The sequence below is a fragment of the Heteronotia binoei genome, chromosome 6 (genome assembly GCF_032191835.1).
Source record: "Heteronotia binoei isolate CCM8104 ecotype False Entrance Well chromosome 6, APGP_CSIRO_Hbin_v1, whole genome shotgun sequence".
Taxonomy (NCBI): domain Eukaryota; kingdom Metazoa; phylum Chordata; class Lepidosauria; order Squamata; family Gekkonidae; genus Heteronotia; species Heteronotia binoei.
Genome location: NC_083228.1, coordinates 73,240,220 through 73,259,157, shown reverse-complemented (window position 1 = coordinate 73,259,157; position 18,938 = coordinate 73,240,220). Strand labels below are relative to the sequence as shown.

Below are 18,938 nucleotides of genomic sequence, written 5' to 3'. Positions count from 1 at the left end.
GTGGCCAGGGATCAGTGTTAGACATGCTGCCACTATCTCTACCCCTCCTTCCACTCCTTCCTATAAGGAAGGAAAGAAGTGGGTAGATGGAGATTGCAGGTACTTGGTGCGAGTGGTAGTTATGCTGGAAGAAAGCCAAAGCATCTGTGACCAGGCCCCTTGTTTTGTCAGTCTCCTCCCTCATCTGGCATGGCCCCTCTGCCACTGCATTAGTTAGCTAGGGAGGAGAAGCTGAGATCCCACCACCACCAGCAGCACTACAGACAAGTGAGTAGGCAGGTGTGGGAGAGTGAGAGGAGTAGCGGGAGCCAGTGGTAGCTGTGTTTAAAGTGGGCAGCTCAGCTGTGCGTGGCCAGCTGGAGAGTGGGAGAGTGGATAGAATTCTTTCCCCTCTCTCTTTCTCTCTCTCTCACATGCACACAAGCAGGGCAGCCAGGGATGCTGGGTGGTTGATCTCACAGGTCCCTGTTTGTAGGCTCATAATAGGAGTTACTGACCTGTTGAGGTTGTAGTTCCACTGTTGGTAGCAGCAAATGTGCTTGGAGCCAGATTGTTTTGGACACCAAACACTAAAAAGCAAATGTCTTAGGATGAAGTCCACACTTATTAAAACAGCAATCATAGTCACAGTAGTGTCTCCCCTTAAGCACCATATTCAGATACTGAAAGTCTTCGCAGCACTGAAGTCAGCAAACTGGCTGATTCATCATGCTTTTGATATACAATTTAAATTACGCTCTCAGATGCCTATAACCATCCAGCTAGCATGAGCAAGCCTGTTTAAAAGAGACACAAATATGGAGTAAATCCATTGAAACAAACTGGATTACTTCCAGTGTTCCTGTTCTTTGGTGCCACAAACATAAGGGATTGATAGGATTGCCAGCTCTGCACTAGGAAATATTTGGAGATTTGGGGAGTGGAGCCTGGGGATGGAGGGGTTTGGAGAGGGGCAGGATCTCAATGAGGTATAAGGTCATAGACTCTACCCTCCAAAGCAGCCATTTTCCCCAGGGAAACTGATCTCTTTAATCTGGAGATGATGAGTTCTAATTCCAGGAGATCTCCAGGCCACACCTGGAGGTTGGAAACCCAAGGGATTGGAGAAGGAAAAATAATCTTATCCAGTGCACACTTCTAATGCTCCAAGCTTCTTGAAAAAGGTGAAGAGGAAAGACAGAGAAAACACACCTGTTGAAGAAGTGCTGAGGCCTGTATTCAGAGTGGGAGAGCTGGGAGCCAGATTGTTTGGGACTCCAAACACTGTAGAGGAAGGTGAAGAATAAAGGAAGAGAACATTGAAAAGTACAGTAATATCACAGCAGCAATGAGGCAGAAAACAGCCTGTTACATTGACAGCTCCAGTAACACAGCCCCATTTTATACAAATTATTTAATAGCCATGAAAGAAAAATTTAATCTAAGTCATTTCAGAAACAAATTGAATATCATGGTAATGAGGAAGCAATTTGGATCAGCCCACCTAAAAGGCCTTGGTAAAATATGTACATTCCCTACTCCCCAAGCTTGTGTGCTTGCCTCCCCATCCATCCTGATAAGTTAAAGACACAAATTTTCCCTTAAATGAACTGTATCAATCTCCAGAAATCTGTATCTATCAATCACATAATGTAGTATATTTTCTCACGCTGACACTTTGAAATGATTTCTACTGTCATTTGTACCATATGAGAGTGTTTGTAAGAGTTGAAATATGAGAAATTAGCATGTTAAATCTGTAGTTCATTACAAGTGGTTGCTTATTTGGTCACTTACAATTCTGTTTCTGCTATCATTTAATCATATTTCAAGTGCCATTGACTTATTTATCTAGAATATTTGTATGCTGCCTTTCCAGCCACCTGCTAGAGGTGATCAACAACAACAACAACAACAACAAAATAATCTAATTCACATCATTAACAAAGTTAAAAACTCAATAAGCCCCTAGCTATACAACCATCTAGATATATAAAACTAGAAGCCAATAAAACTTAAAGCATTAAATAAGTAGATCACAAAAATATGGCCAAGATCATAAAAATAAAACTACTAAGATATGAGATAAAACTTCTGTTAAAAGCTGAGATAAACAGCAGTGTTTCAGTCATGCACCTAAAAGACAGTAACATGGCACAAGGCAAACCTCAAGGTTGAGCATTCCTAAGGTGAAGTGCCACCATTGAGAATGCTTTACATCCCCATATCAGAGAGGAGGGCTAGAGTGGATTATCTTAACGTGTGAGCAGAACAGTACAGCAGAGGTGTATGCTGCAGGGAAGGTAGTCTTTCAGATGCTCTGCCTTCAAGCATATAACCTTAAAGATATCTCAGCATTATGAAAAGTGTCCAGAAACAAATGGGCAATAAATGCAGCAGATATTTCAGCACAATGATAATATGATCTTTGTATCTAGTCTCCATCAATAACACCCTGGCCACCACATTCTGAACCAACAGAAATTTCTGGATCACTTTTAAAGACTGTTCAACTAGTTGTAATCAGAGCACAGAACGTTGTGGACAAATCAAACTCTGTGAAGGTCAGCCAAAGCTGATAAAAGGTGCTATGTGCTACAGGGGGGGAGATATGAGCTCCCAACAAACAGACCAGGATTCAGCACCACCCCCCAAACTGTTATCTAACTCATTAGAGTTTGTAGAATCTTTCGGGATCAAGTGCCGTGTTCTACTGGAGAAAGTTTTCCTTCCAGACGTTTTGTTTTCTGGAAAGAAAACTTTCTCCAGTAGAACACGGCACTTGATCCCGAAAGATTCTACAAACCCTAATGATGTTACCAGCCATGAAAACCTGAATTCTTTGTTATCTAACTTCTTCAAGCCAGTCCAGGACAGGCTGACTCCTCAGTCCTCTAGTGGCTTTGTCACTAACAACCACCACTTCTATTATATGGAATGAACCTGTTTAGTGGCCTTCATCCATCTTATTCCCTTCTTCATGCATGTATTCAGGACTTTGTTAGACTCACCCCCATCCCCAATTCAGCTATTAGGGAAAATAAGAGTGTTATAATGGTAGCGCCTCACATCAAACGCCTGGATAATCTCTCCCAGATGCTAAGCCACATGGCGAAAAGAGGTACCCCTGCAGAATCTCATAGCCAAGTGTTCCAAACCAACTTCAAGAAATGACCAGCCAAGTAGGAAGAGGATCACTGATGTATGCTGCCTCCTTACTCCCAGTTCAGCCAACTTCTCCAAAAGGATATCATAGTCAATGTTAGATCCAGGTGGGCAGCCATGGTTTGAAGCAGTAGAACAAAGTTTGAATTCAGTGGCACCTTTAAGACCAACAAACTTTTATTCAGGGTATAAACTTTTATGTGCAAGCATAATTCTTCTATCTGAAGAAGTGTGCATGCACATGAAAGTTTATAACTAGAATAAAACTTTGTTGGTCTTAAACTTAATTCAAACTTTGTTCTATAGTCAATGTTATTGAAAGCTGCCAAGAAGTCTAGGAAAATCAATGTCTTCAGCATACCCCCCCTGTAATTCTCCTTTGAAGAATATCAGTCAGAGTAATGAAGGCTGTTATCATCATGAATCAGGTATGAATCTGGATTGAAGTGGGTGTAGAATAGTTTAATAATGATAACAAACTTTTAACAGTTATTAAAAGGGAAGTCTGAGTTTAGTAAAACATGTCTCTAGTAAGAGATGTGAGTTGCACACTCCTGAGAATGACAACTTTTCTTCCTATTTTCAAACTCAAGAATAACAAAAGCAATTGGGCTTGAGGGAAGGAAACATTTCCTGCTTATTAGCAATTATAAGACCCAGAAAACAAAAGCAAACTGTGAAACTAATTAGGGGCAGCTGAAAGGGAAAAATAAAATTTATTTAGATGCTTAACCTTCTCATTTTCATTCTTCCTCTGTAGCCCTTAAGACTTCTTATGTCCTTCATACAATTAGTCATTCCTTGAGTCTGAGAAAAATGATACCTAAGCTTGTGTAACATCCAAAGGGTACTGCAATGCTTGTGTACCTGATCCAGTAGAATGAGCTGCAGTGTTGATCAGTGATGAGCTCTGAGCCATGTTGTTGTGATAGCCACTAAGAGATGACCCTGCAGGCAGGGTGGAGGACCACATATATGGTGGGAGGGCAGCATTCAAGATGGTTGTGTCATATGTCCCTGACACTGGAGGAAAAGCAATAAGGAAGGTCCAAAATTATATTTGTATAGTATTTAATAACTATGGTGTATTCTGCACCTCTCACATTAACTGTAAAACATAAAATTCTGGTATTCTAAAAAATGTTTTAGGGGTGATTTTCATAGTCCACACAGAATCTGTCATCCACACTGAAGCAGGGTTTATTTTCGGGATGGGTTCTACATTATATTGTCCCTGATGATGATATTGGATTTATATCCCGCACTATACTTTGAGTCTCAGAATTGCTCACAATCTCCTTTATCTTCTCCTTCCCCCACAACAGACCCCCTGTGAGGTAGGTGGGGCTGAGAGAGCTCTTGCAGCAGCTGCCCTTTCAAGGACAATTCCTACAAGAGCTATGGCTGACCCAAGGGCATTCCAGCAGGTGCAAGTGGAGGAGTGGGGAATCAAACCCAGTTCTCTCAGATAAGAGTCCAAGCACTTAACCACTACACCAAACTGGTTTATTATTCAACATTTCCAGCTTTTCCCCTGCTTTGATGTAATCTTGGTTTAATACAATCTTTTTGAAAATATAGTTGAAGTACCTTTGCACACTGTGTGGATAAGAAAGTTCATATTTTTAAAAGTTCTGCCCACAGTGGCACCATTTTCCTTACTTCAGCCCCTCCCGAGTGCTTTTTAAAAATCTACATCTGCAAGATCACTGAAATATAATGAACCTTTTACACAATCTGCCTGGTAACTTTTTAACTTTTAAGTAAGTCTGTAGCCCTTTATGCTGCCCAGTTGTCATATAGCAGATACAGAGGGGGGGGGGGGAGATGATCTGATAGGGAAAATTTACATAACTGAAGCTACCTAGGGGTGTTTCGATTTGCATAGGGAAGGGAAATTGCTGCAGCTGCATGCCAAACTCAACGAAGTAGGCTAATTTCTACTTGTATTGATTGTACTATTTGCTCTTTACCTTGGACCTCCACACAGACAGGCTCACCGGGTGTTACCATCTGCCCTTGCTTAGATCCCTCCACTAAGGTCCACTTTAATCCCACTATACTCCACCTACTGATCTATCAATCACCATCTCTTGGTTTTCAGGATCCAACTCTTGTCTTTAACACTGAAGAAATCTGTCAATTTGAGGCAGTAGAGTATGTTATAGGAAGAAACATTTGTAAAGCTGACACCAGGAAGACAGCTTCAGTGTAGAGGAGAGGGATTAATAAACCAAGGCTGTGCCAATTTATTAAGTACTGGGGATGCTTCACTGGCACTGAAAGAAACTGATCTATTCCTGAAGAAGCCAATGTAAAAAAAAGGCTTATCATGGTGTCACCAGTTCCATGTAAAGACCGTAAATGCTATGCCTTGCTCCAGTTTGGGAGTTTTAGCAACAATTACTGGCCTTTGGGCAATCCTGTAATCAGCTTTCACCTTCTTTGTATTGTTATGGCCTAAAAGTAAAACACCAAGCTCTATATGATATTGAGAATCAGTGTTCAGTTTCTCAAATGTATAATTTAACTGCAAAAAACAGCTGGGGGAAGTGGTGGTATCTGTCAGAGAGATTTAAATCTTCCTTCATTCACTGTTTTCCAATTTGAAATCCTTGCTTCACTAAGCACTATATGGGAAAAAGGCAGCTACAAAAGCAAGCTGTCCTTTTCTCTGCTGGTGTTTAATGCAGCCTGGATGGGGCATTTCAAGTCAAGGAAATGGAACAGAGGGAAGATTTAACCCCCTTCTTCCCAGTGCCATGACCTTATCCATATGGGGGCCCCCTCAGCAGTTATTTCTGGAATCAGGACATGGACCCCGGAATTATATGTAGATTAATTCTTAGGGTTGCTTTTGTAGCATCTGATACTCAGACTAGTCACTAGATTGTTCTGTGATTGGGCACAAAAATGACAGAATCCTTTGAGTACTTCAGTATTTCATTGGTCTTTAATTCCACAGTCTACCAATGACATACCTGACTGGGAGCTCTCTGTAACCATTTTGGTTTCCACAACAGCTTTCTTGGGGATAGGAAGTGTGCTTGATGATGATCGTGTTGGGCTGGCGCTTGCTGAGCGACTTCCCCGAAGAAGTCTCTTAACATCATCCAGTTCGGTCCCTAAAAGAGACAAGGGATATTGAGACATAACTGCAAACACTGTTTTCCAAACACAAACCGCACCTAAAATCTCAATGAATTATTTCATCTCTTAAAAATATGATGATGTCAGTAGGGACTGGAATGCTTTATTGCTTTGCATCTTAGAAATAACTGATGGATGGTTCTGGCAGCCCTGTTTTAACACCAGGAGTCTTGTTCTCCAAGACCACATATGTGATATTAAGGATAAGTGTTCAGCTTCCCAAATATATAATTTAACTACAAAAAGCAGCTGGGGGTCTTGATAGCTGCCAACATAATAGGATGGTTCAAGTGTAGGACCAAGAGCAGGTCTCACAGGGGTACCTTGTGCCTGACAATCCCCCTCAGATTAATGTACCTTACAGGGTCATTACAGTGATAAAAGAATTGAGAACCATATATGCTACACTTAGCTCCTTATACAAAGGATGTTCTACACATTTATAGGTGGGGGAGGAACTTTTTTAACTGTCAGACTGGGTGACCTTCACTTCTCTATCCATATATATTTTTGTGACTGCTCAGTTACGAATTTACAGCATAGGAAAATATTTTATGACATCATGGAAAAATAAGACGACTAGCAAATGGTCCAAAGGAAGAGGTTATTGCTGAAACTCATAGATTATTAATCAAGAGGAGATCCAGCTACCTTTGTTCAAGCCCAGAAAAACAACTGTAACACTTACACCTGGTTGATGGAGAAGCACTTTGTAGCCTCACTCGGATTTCACTTTCTGTGCAGGACAAAAGGAAAGAAATGGTTCATTGTGAAGTGGGTAATGTATTGGTAACTCAAGGTCCTCTACGTGAGCCTTCAGATCTCCAAATTTCCATTACTGTTGCTGTTCATATTACTACTCCTTCATCTCTTACACCAGCATCTGCACCCTATTCTGATTGTTCACTCTACACTGCATTCTGTTTTTATTTGGAAATTTGTCTAAAATTAATCCTGGCTTTGGAACACATGACATTTTTCAACCCATGCCTTTTTTTTTCTTAAAGGATGACAGTACACTGCATGATATGTTTGTATTGATTAAATTAAGGCAAGCAATATGCGATTGTGATCAGTAATCTTTTTTTTTTGGTATTGAGATAATCTAGAAGAAGATGATGATATTGGATTTATATCCCACCCTCCACTCCGAAGAGTCTCAGAGCGGCTCACAATCTCCTTTACCTTCTTCCCCCACAACAGACACCCTGTGAGGTGGATGGGGCTGGAGAGGGCTCTCAAAGCAGCTGCCCTTTCAAGGACAACCTCTGCCAGAGCTATGGCTGACCCAAGGCCCATGCTAGCAGGTGCAAGTGGAGGAGTGGGGAATCAAACCTGGTTCTCCCAGATAAGAGTCCGTACACTTAACCACTACACCAAACTGCCTCTCTATATATACCAGAGTACATAAAAGCTCAAAAATTCCACCCACCCCTTCTTGGGCACATTTTCCCTGGATCTAAGAATTGAAGCAAAGTCATATTTATTTAGAAATTTAGAAATACATAGATATTATAGCTTACCTCGGGTTTGGCTTCGCCCTCTGGTAGCAGAGGAACCTGTGAAAACAAAAGTAATGTTGAATTCCATTGCTTGAAATATATCTTGGAAAGTTGAAAACAAGACAGTTGCAATTATTACACAAATTTAATTTATTGCAATAAAAGGCTCTGCAATGAAACTAAGAATGACAAGTAAGCACATCTATTTAGTTCGTATAATTTATTCCAGTCAAAGATATGGTGATTTTTCGAACACTGAATTTTAAACTACTTGATCATAAGGCATTCATATTTATGTGACCTCAAGTTGACCTTCACAGTATTAGTAATAGAGAAACATACCCAAATCTTTTCTTGGAAACTCTGGAGATGAATTTGCACTGGAGCTCCCTATGGAAAAAGAGATGATGTTTCTTAGTTAGCATTTCTACAGGGCTTTCAACTGTTCAGACTATTTTACATACCTTCTTGTAACCCTTACAACAGCCCTGTAAAACTTTATCCCACACCATTTTCCTGATATAGTTAGTATATGTGGTTCTGTAGAGCCATTTAGGCCAAGAAAATGGTGCAGAGAAAGGCTTAGACTAGAGTCAAAGAACACATTACAAATGACATGAGTTGAGACACAGGTGTCTAATCTGACTCACTGTCACACATAACAACTCATAAAAATAGGTTTACTTACCTAAAAAGAGTTTTGTAATTCCATTGGGTTCTGGAGTGCTGTGAAAGAGGAGGAAGGGCTTCCAACTTCCCTGCCACACCATTTTCACCAGTGGAAATGACCTCAGGAGGGCCTGTTTGTCCCTTTCCCTAAGTCTACATGGAAATCAAGTTTCTCCTAGAAACTCAGCTCCCTAAGCACATGTTCTTGACATTGCTCTGGCCAGAGATGGGGACAGACCCAGGAACAATGTATTGGGAAGCAGGCCATTAGCCAAACTGGTACTCTACCTCTTACCTTTTATAAACTTTACTACCTATTTTATAACACAAGGCAGGCCTTTTATAAACTTTACTACCTATTTTATAACGCAAGGCAGTCCAATATATTGTATATTGTGTCATGTCTTGAATATATAATATAGACCATCAAATGTTTTGTTTTGGATTTAAAAACGGCACCTGGAGGATGTATTCAGAACATCTGTGGATTAATTTGGAACAGGTGAGGAAAATAGCTTATCAAAAATATGATAAATATTGCTGTTGCTGTGTAGAGTGAAAAAGAGGGGCTATAAATGCTGTACAAGAAATAAACAAACCTCTACAATGAAGCATATTGACATTCTAAAAGGGTCCTGAATAGACACACCAGTATTTTGTCTTTTTTTCCCTACAGGACACAGCAGGATGTTGAAAGAGTAAAAGGATCCCAAATGGCTGAGACCTAACTAGTGTAGATGGCAAACTGCAGACTAATAGATTAGGACACTTGGGATAATTAGTTAATACATTCCTATCCCTCTCCTATTTCCTTGTCACAGTTTATGATACCTTCATATGTTGCATGGCGGGTGGTATAGGTTTTTCGCTCAAAGGTTGATCCAGGTGATTTGGGAAGAGTAGAGGAAGGACTGATGGCTTGCTTGTAGGAGGAAGAGGAGGTATTCATTCTAGCATTTCCACCTGCTGATGAAACATAGCCTCCTCAGATATATGAGAGACATGTACAATGCATTGGACTATTGTGGAAAAAAACAATGTCTGTGGCTGAGCCACAAAGCCTAACTCTGTCTTTTAAAATATCCAAGAAGGGATGAATTTGCAGCCCAATCCAATGCATGTTTACTGACCCCCGCTGACTTCAGTGGGGCTTACACCTAAGTAAATGCATACAGGCTAGCTGCTCTATGGTTAGTCTAGAGGAGATGCTGGAATGGAGATCTATTACTAAATTGGTCTACAGCTTTTTACAACTCAATTACCTTCATGGTCCTGATTCTAGGCCCTTGCAGTTAGGGAAGGGGGATCGCCCTTTCATCCTTGCATGGTTTCATGTTATTAAAACTGCCAATCTCACACAGTCTCGAGAGAAACACAAGTCACTCTGCAGTTTTTTTTTCTTCCTTTTGAAGACTAATACCAGTATGGAAAAGGTGGTTTGGATAAATGAATCTGCAAAGGATTAAAGACACTCTTCCTTCTCCACATTGCCTTAGTCTGCACTGGGGCTGCATATGTTTACAGCTTTGTTTTACAAAAGAATACTGGAAAGATCCAATCACATCTCATCTAGTTACTCAGCCAAATTCTACAAAGACCATTCTAAATCGCTGTTGCTGAACTTAGAGTTGCGTTTAGCACCAGTAGCTCAGAAGAGGAAGCAACATTGTCTTCAAAATATGTATTGTCACTTCTAAATTAAATACAGCAAACAGGAACTATACATTAGTCATCAGTTGGTCCCTTCCCACTCTTCCCTCCAGATGGTTTGTACGTTTTTCTCCTGTCCTCCCTGCCATATGACGCCCTGGTAGTCCACAATATATACAAAATGTTGTAGGGCAGCATCTGGGATTTTTGACAATTTTTAATCTAATTTATGTGTTGCTTTCAACTTTATATTGTTTTATGATGCATGTTGTACATCACCCAGAACTGGTATGAGCCAGGATGGAGCAATTAACAAGTCTAAATAACAACAATAATACACTTAGTTGTGTGATTGTTTTAAAAGACAGATTTTCATCTTTTTTCCCAACTAGAACTCTTTTTTTGAGGGAGAGATTAGTGCGGAGGGGGGCTTTTAATCCTTTTTCTCCCCTGTCCTTTTCAAACTGAAAAATGCTACCCATGAGCGACTTTCACCCCTACTGGGGACAAATACAAGTACCAGTAAGTTTCCTTTTACTGGGTAAATGTTATTTACGAGCAACATTTTTCAGTTAAAAATGACATTGGATGACTGTGATCTTCCCTGTGCCATCTTGTCCCTTGAAAAATCAGCCCCAGCAGCTGCATTGGGAAAAGAGGGGGAAAGTTCATTAAAACCATCACAGAACTAAATGCAATATCTAGTTCTGCGAGTCTTAAGTAAAATATTTGAAACCACTTTCAAAGTGGAACTTCTAGACTTTTGAACATAATGATCAAGATGGTGCTTATTCCAGGAGAGATAGAGCACAAGAGCCCAATGGTGCTTTTAAAACAATTCCTTCTTTTTACAAATATACAGGTACAGCCTAGTAGAGACACAGAGGCATTCCTACAGGGCTGCACATCAGATCCACTACCCCAAGATCTTTTTCATACAGAAAGATCTTGTACCTCCATCAACATTACATTGCATTGCATTTAAAACATTGGTCTCATCTATAAAGCAAGTTAAGGCTGCAACTTGCTTCCTATTGAACTCAGTGGAACTTTTTAGAGCGCATGCATGTGATCAGGCCATTATAAATTTAGACTCTGTTGACTTACTGGCTAGCAAGAGTGAACTTTAAACTTCATTGGAAGTCAATTATTTTGGAGTCTACTAAAGTTACAGTGGAATTTTGATACTGAGCAGAGTTACCTTAACTTTGAACATATGAACATATGAAGCTGCCTTATACTGAATCAGACCTTTGGTCCATCAAAGTCAGTATTGTCTTCTCAGACTGGCAGCAGCTCTCCAGGGTCTCAAGCTGAGGTTTTTCACACCTATTTGCCTGGTCCCTTTTTTTGGAGATGCCAGGGATTGAACCTGGGACCTTCTGCTTCCCAAGCAGATGCTCTACCACTGAGCCACCGTCCCTCCCAAAAAAATAGCTCTTGGACATATGGACATATGAAGCTGCCTTATATTGAATCAGACCCTTGGTCCATCAAAGTCAGTATTGTCTACTCAGACTGGCAACGGCTCTCCAGGGTCTCAAGCGGAGGTTTTACACACCTATGTGCCTGGACCCTTTTTTGGAGATGCCAGGGATTGAACCTGGGACCTTCTGCTTCCCAAGCAGATGCTCTACCACTGAGCCACCGTCCCTCCCCTTTACTTGTAATGTAAACTAGTGGGAGAGAAAGTGAATCAAGGCCCTCAGTGTACCTGCATAAATAATAGAATTAGGTATGGATTTTATCAATTACAACAAACTTAAATCTGCAGGTATGTTGTATGAACAGGGAGTGGTCTTGTGTCTGCCTTCACAATACAAACATGAGGACATAAAACCTAAGAGCAGCCATGCTGAATCATACCATTCTCCAGCTTGTTATCCTGTTCTACTCAGCAGTCAACTAGCTACCCCCAGTTTGCCTGCAAGCAGGGAAAGGAAAGAGAAGCCATGCTGTCAATAATTTGGTGATGGGTTATGGAAAGAACTGACCATTATGTGCTTTCTGACCCTGGATTTTTATCAGCTCTCCTACAAAAAGAAGGATGACTATGATCTAACACGAGCAGTGATGGATACAGTGCTCAAATTTATGAAGAGAGGATGTTCTCTTTGTAATATCATCAGGGAGCTGTTCTCATACATGCTGTCCCTAGTTCCTGTATTGGTTTCTCCATAAAACTTAAGAACAATAAGCTTGTGTCATGGGACCCTTGCTTCCCACGCACCCCTGGCCTTTCAAGCCAATTTGTAAGGCACAGGGTTACACACTCACATCAAGTGTTTATTAACTCAAGTACCTCTGGTACTTTTAGGGTTACTGTGAATATTATACACTTAAAACTGATCAGTGAGGCTTGTAGAAAAAGTGAAGGGATGGATTTTTTAAATACTCTTTTATTCTAGGTCGATTAACTCAGGATGCTACTCTCTCTCTCGGCTTGGCTTCGCGAACGAAGATTTAAGAAGGGTGCAATAGTCCACGTTTGCTGCAGGCTCGCTGGTGGCTGACAAGACCAATGTGGGACAGGATGCTACTACAATAGGCCTTAAAGGAACAGGAAGGCAGCCATCTGGCCTATAGCAAATGATACAACTAGAAGGTTTTAGGAAATGCCATGGGATCTGTCCTATGGGGGCCAAATCATAAGAAATGAAAGTTTATTCCTTCAGCTTTCATCATTTGCTAAAGTGATAAAAGGCCTTGGTTCTGATGACTATGACTGAGTCTATACTATGTGATAAGATGTATAGTAATGTTTCTTGTAGGGGCCCCATGGTGCAGAATGATAAGCTGCAGTACTGCAGTCCAAGCTCTGCTCATGACCTGAGTTCAGTCTCGATGGAAGCTGGGTTCAGGTAGCCAGCTCAAAGTTAACTCAGTCTTCTATCCTTCCGAGGTCGGTAAAATGAGTACCCAGCTTGCTGGGGGTAAAGTGTAGATGACTGGGGAAGGTAATGGCAAACCACCTCATTAAAAAACTGCCAAGAAAATGATGTGGCATCGCTCCATGAGTTGGTAACAACTCAGTGCTTGCACAGGGGACTACCTTTTAAAAAAAATGTTTCTTAACTATTGTGGAATATCCTCTCAGTGGTCCTCTGTTTAAGCAGCCATCGGGGACTGGAAGAAGTAAGCCCAGCTCGCAGCCAAATGAAGCAGACAGGTGAAACTAAAAATCATTCTTTTTAAGATGATGGAAAATCAGAGACAGAAGCAGACAAGTTCTGCTTTCAGTTGGCTGAAGTATCAGGGGGTGCAAGATCTTTCTGTATGAGGAGAAAGATCTTGGGGTAGTGGATCTGATGTGCAGCCCTGTAGGAATGCCTCTGTGCCTCCACTTGACTGTACCTGTATATTTATAAAAAGAAGGAATTATTTTAAAAGCACCATAAGGCTCTTGTGCTCTATCTCTCCTCAAAGGATCCAATCCAGGCAAGGTCTAGCCCTAGAACTTCTTATTATTCAAACAATTAGAAATATAAATAAATATCCTAAAGTAGTGGGGTGAAAATAGACACCTTCTGCCTTCTGTTTGTCGGCTGCTTGGAACTTTACCAACCTCAGAATATAAAGGCCATTCCCTCAGCAAATGCAAGGGAATTATAGAGTCATAGAGTTGGAAGGTACCTCAAAGGTCATCTAGCCCAACACCCTGCACAATGCAGGAAATTCACAAATATCTCACTTGCACACCCAGTTACCCCGCTCCATGCCCAGAAGATAGTAAAAAAACAACAAAAAATCCAGTTAGCATTGATGCAACCTTCTTACCCTCCCTCTCATGATCTTCCTAAGTTAACAGAATCAGCATTGCTGTCAGGTGGCAATCGAGCCTGTTTTTAAACCCTCCAAAGAACGAGAGCTGATCACCTCCAGAGGAAGCCTTTTCCACTGAACAGTATCCATGTTGCTAGTTGCAGCATAGCTAGGATTACTGTACCAGAAACCAGCACATATGGCACAAAATGCCTACACATATTGTGAGATATGAATAATGGTCCAGGGAAAGACAATTTCTCTACAGCTAGCTCTGCAAGCCGGCATGAGTTCAGGAAGAGGAAAGTGTGTGGCATATGGATCAATAACAAATATTTACTTTTTATATAGCATTTCCCAGTATTCAGAGCAGTCCTAAGCTCTGCTCATGACCTGAGTTCGATCCTTGGTGGAAGCTGGGTTTTCAGGTAGCCAGCTCGAGGTTGACTCAGCCTCCCATCCTTTCAAGGTCGGTAAAATGAGTACCCAGCTTGCTGGGGGGAAAGTGTAGATGACTGGAGAAGGCAATGGCAAACCACCCTGTAAAAAGTCTGCCGTGAAAATGTTGTGAAAGCAATGTCACCCCAGAGTCGGAAACAACTGGTGCTTGCACAGGGGACCTTTCCTTTCCTACATGCTTTTAGTGAGTTCAAGGTCAAGACAAAAGTTTACCAGAAGTCTTCCTAGTTAACAGCTCAGTCTCTGAACATTGATCTTTAGAGTGGCACAGGGTTTCAGGTTAAGATTCAACATAGGGACTTCAATCTATCATATGTGTTTCGAGTTATCTGGAGGACTGGTAGGTAGACAAATCAAGGTTGAACACATATCTTTTACATTTGCTAGAACATTAGGTTTGCTTTGCCGTCCCAGCACAAACCATATAAGGGTGGGTATATATACATCTGATTCTTCTGTGCTGCTTTTGTGCTGAAATCAAGACATAATACTGAGAACTAATTAACTGTGGACACATTATAATATAATCTTGTGGGGACTTTTCCTATAATGATGGATTGTATTAATTCCCACCTTAAAAAATCAGCCTTAAAATTTTGCAGTGGGGTCTCATTACTATTTGTGACCTGTATTCTCTTGTAAATATTCCAGTTAGAGATTCTACATCTTCTGCTCATTGTCCACTTATAAAATTCTCTATGATTCACTCTTCCTTCTGCTAATTCCCATTTATGTTTTCATTCATGTTCTTACTTGCTGTTGGTTTAAGGCTCACTTACTGGATGTGACGTAACTGCTGCCATGGGTATACGTCCTCTTTTCCACTCCACTTCCTCCACTGTAGGCTGTTGTTTTGAGCCCACTGCTACCACCTCCTTCTGCCAGACAAATGCCAAATAAACACTTTACATAAGGAAAGGTCAAAGAAATATTCCACTTGAGAGCACAGAGGTCTTTAATGTGGTTCTACAACTTATCTAGAACTCATGCATGTGCGATATTTAGAAGATGTCTCAAGAGAAATACCACAGTACTGTTATGACTGATTCTTGTCAGGGGTATAACTGCTACTTGATCAGTTTTTAAAAGGCCACAATATCCTCTGCTATTTGTTTTTGTTTTCAGCAATTTTAATTTATTTAAATTCAAGTGAGAAACAGATTTTGGGGGATGGAAAATGGTTACGGACCTATTAAAAAGAGCACTGAATAACAGTGCAAGCAATAGCTCTGGTATGAGAATCTCATCAGTGGTATACATTAAACCCCCCAACAATGGAAACAGCCCTTGTAATTCCAAAGCAACTGCTACTAGCTAGTAGTAGAAAACAATTGTTGGTACAGTTCTCACATGCTACCACCTCAAAAACTGTGCTACTACGGCCACCATGCTAATGCTTTGACATTTGAAGTTGGGAGTTATTATATAGACAAAGATTCTGATAACTTGGTCTCAGCTGTGTTTGCCAGCCAAATGTACTGTTCTTGACAGCCACAATCTAAGTTGAGCCATGCCCTACATCTCTTCGCCTTGGCACCACAAAGTTTGAGCAGCTGCCAAGCAGATTTATAGATGCCCTGGTATTACTGACTTTGGAAGCTGACTCTCAGATGATCTCAGCTGAATTTCCCCCCTACCTTGGGAAATTTTGCTGCATCTCTGCTGGGATACTGTTATGTTGCCTGGGCTGAGGATAAGTTGATCACCCAGTCAGCTGATACGTGGCTTCTGATTCCCACCCTCTTTCTTTCTGCATTCCTGCAAGGCTGGGATTCAGTGAGAACTTCCCTGTTCATGACAAATAGGCATGAGCAAGCAAGCAGTCTTTTGATATATTAGCTCCTTGACTGAGCCTAGCAAACTAAACCAGTGCGTCTCCAAAGCATCCCTGTATACAGATTGTTTCAGAACAGAGGAAATGATTTACAAAGGCATCTGCACCAAGCCTCATTAAACCAGTCTATCACTGGTCATAATGGAAATACTGGACACAGAGTATACCAGGTGTCAAAGTCAGCCAAATGCTTTAGTCAGTGCCATATCTCATTGTAGTTTCAGATCCTTCTGAGTTGTGAGAGGAAAGTTAAATTTCCCCAAACTAGAGATTATACCATTCCTATCAACTGTCTGAAGTAAAACATAGTCTAAATGTTCCAGGAATCATGGAATAAGGAGATTAAGGGGAGGGACAGTGGCTCAGTGGTAGAACATCTGCTTGGTAAGCAGAAGGTCCCAGGTTCAATCCCCAGCATCTCCAAGTAAAAAGGGTCCAGAAAATAGGTGTGAAAAACTCTGCTTGAGACCCTGGAGAGTCACTGCCAGTCTGAGTAGACAATACTGACTGTGATGGACGAACGGTCTGATTCAGTATAAGGCAGCTTCATGTGTTCATGATTGGTTTTTTTTAACCTTCTCATTTCTTATATTATTTTGAGCCACATCATCTTCTATGAGCCAAGTGAAGTACAAACTCAGTATCTTTATTCATAACTGGGTAGTATTTGAAAAGACCATTTAAAAGCAATAATATGCTATTTTCCCCTTGGATTTATGACCCTGGGGAAATGCATGGGAGACTTATGCAAAGGAGGCACAGATAGATAAAAATAAAGTGAATGCTTGCAACACACATTTACTAAATTCTGAACACTTGCTACTTACTTGGGGGAAGAGATGTCAGTCTGGTGGTAACAGTTTCTGTGATAACTGTAAAAAGAGTAAAATGAGGTTCCCTCAAGATAAGCACATGAGGTGTAGTACATCATATAATTCTCCTGCACAAGTCCTATTGAACAGATATTGTGAAACAGATTTTTAGGTGGAAACTTCAGCATTCTCCCCTCCAGTTTATCACCTTCAGGTAGTAAACTGGTTTTATCAAAAGTTCACTATGTGATAAAATCATATGTTACTACATGATTTTTAAAAATTGGAAAACAATCACATTTTAGGATATTGTAATGTCATAGAAGATTATTAAAGTGCATGAGCATTAACAGGGGAAGTGACCATGTGCTATCTTTTACCCTTACATGGGCTGAGAGAACTAGTTTAAAGATCCAAGCATTTCCAGAAAGTACTTTACTTACGTCTTTCTGTGACTTCTGTTCCATCCCGTTTGTTTTTCTTTACAGCATCCATATCATTGCTATCTGATGATGAAGACAAGAGTTACTCTTGGACTCCTGATTGCTGCTGAGAAGTGGAGGCTAGGAAGGATCATAGGCTTTCCTCCCTTGTCAGCCAAAACCAAGGGACCAGAGTACAAAGTAATAAGGTAGGTTTGAACTGCAGATTATATACATTCAATGAATCCTAACTATATAAAATGTTATAAGAACCCATTAACTGTATAAGGACTGTAGACTGTATTGACAATTAAAAACACTTTACTTATAAACAGGCCTCAGATTCAGTGGGAGCTCACAGGAGCACAGTTCCTGAACCTTTCTAAGAGTTCCACCTCCTCCTTCTGAGAGTTCCACCTCCTTGTCCATTGAATAGTATTGCAGCTGTATAACAATCTCTGGATGAGCTCCACCACCTATTTTTCTACAAAACAATCCCTGCTTATAAGGATTTTAAAAAACCAACAGAAACTGGTTCCTCTCATTCAGCACTTGGTATATTTTCAGAGGCACTGTTTGTTTAGGTTCTTCCCTTGTCTTTAAATATGCTCAGAGATACTCTGCCTGGGAGCCAACATTTTTGAAATAAAAATACAGCAGCCCTCTTAATGACATTTCTAAACTGGCTTTATGGAACAAATAGAGAGGGTCTACCAAATTTAGACATCATAGTTTTATAAAGTTTAAGAAACAGCATTAAGCAACAGTGTCATCTAGTGGTAAATATTTTGCCAGACCACTTTTTTTTTAATTTATTCTTCCAAAATGTTTCTATAACACAGGGGTGGCCAAACTTGTTTAACGGAAGAGCCACATAAAATAAAAATCAGATGTTTGAGAACCGCAAGACATGAGCATCAGATGTTTGAGAGCCACAGGGAAGGAAGGAAGGAACACAAATAGATAGGGGGAGAGGTGGAAAGAAATGCGTTCTCCAAGCAACCAGCTGGCTTTGCTTGGAGAAGTGATTTAAAGAGAGAAATGCCTTCTCCAAGCCAGCAGGTGGGGTGGGGTGGAGGCTTCAAGAGCCACACATTATGTGTGAAAGAGCCACATTCGGCTCCCAAGTCACAGTTTGGCTACCCCTGCTATAACAGAAAACTAAAACAGTTCTGATGTTAATATAAATTGTTTTTATTAAACTCAAACAAATTTCTCGATTTATTTAAAGGATTATTTATAAGATTTGTATCCTGCCCTTCTACTTAAAAAGCACTTAGGTAAGTTTGCAATAAGCAAAAAAATCAAGAACATTTAAATAACTACATACAAAAATAAAAAAAGGAAAAAGAAATGACAAGGCTCAACCCACTTTAGCTGCAAACTTTTTAAAAGCAGCAAGAATAGAATTATTGCCATGTAATGGGCAAGAGACCTCAACAGAATATATTTCTACAGAGTCCACTCTCAAGACTCAAAATATGCCATTTTCTCCAGCCTGACTCTCTGGAGGTTAGCAACCCTGTCAAAATCT

The 18,938-nt window shown here is 40.6% G+C and overlaps 1 protein-coding gene across 1 annotated transcript in view; it reads right to left on the bottom strand.

Moving 5' to 3' along the window:
- COL17A1 (collagen type XVII alpha 1 chain) overlaps positions 1-17,490 on the bottom strand; it is a 95,108-nt gene extending 77,618 nt beyond the window's left edge. The window contains exons 1-11 of the mRNA XM_060241709.1: positions 17,426-17,490; positions 16,998-17,042; positions 15,116-15,214; positions 9,297-9,431; positions 8,139-8,186; positions 7,818-7,853; positions 6,983-7,030; positions 6,126-6,269; positions 4,012-4,167; positions 1,192-1,263; positions 498-569 (exon numbers count right to left, since the gene is read on the bottom strand). Of these exons, the coding sequence (XP_060097692.1) occupies positions 498-569; positions 1,192-1,263; positions 4,012-4,167; positions 6,126-6,269; positions 6,983-7,030; positions 7,818-7,853; positions 8,139-8,186; positions 9,297-9,431; positions 15,116-15,214; positions 16,998-17,042; positions 17,426-17,477 (907 nt within the window). The 5' untranslated portion in view covers positions 17,478-17,490. The remainder of the gene's footprint in view (positions 1-497; positions 570-1,191; positions 1,264-4,011; positions 4,168-6,125; positions 6,270-6,982; positions 7,031-7,817; positions 7,854-8,138; positions 8,187-9,296; positions 9,432-15,115; positions 15,215-16,997; positions 17,043-17,425) is intronic.
- Positions 17,491-18,938: the final 1,448 nt, after the last annotated feature.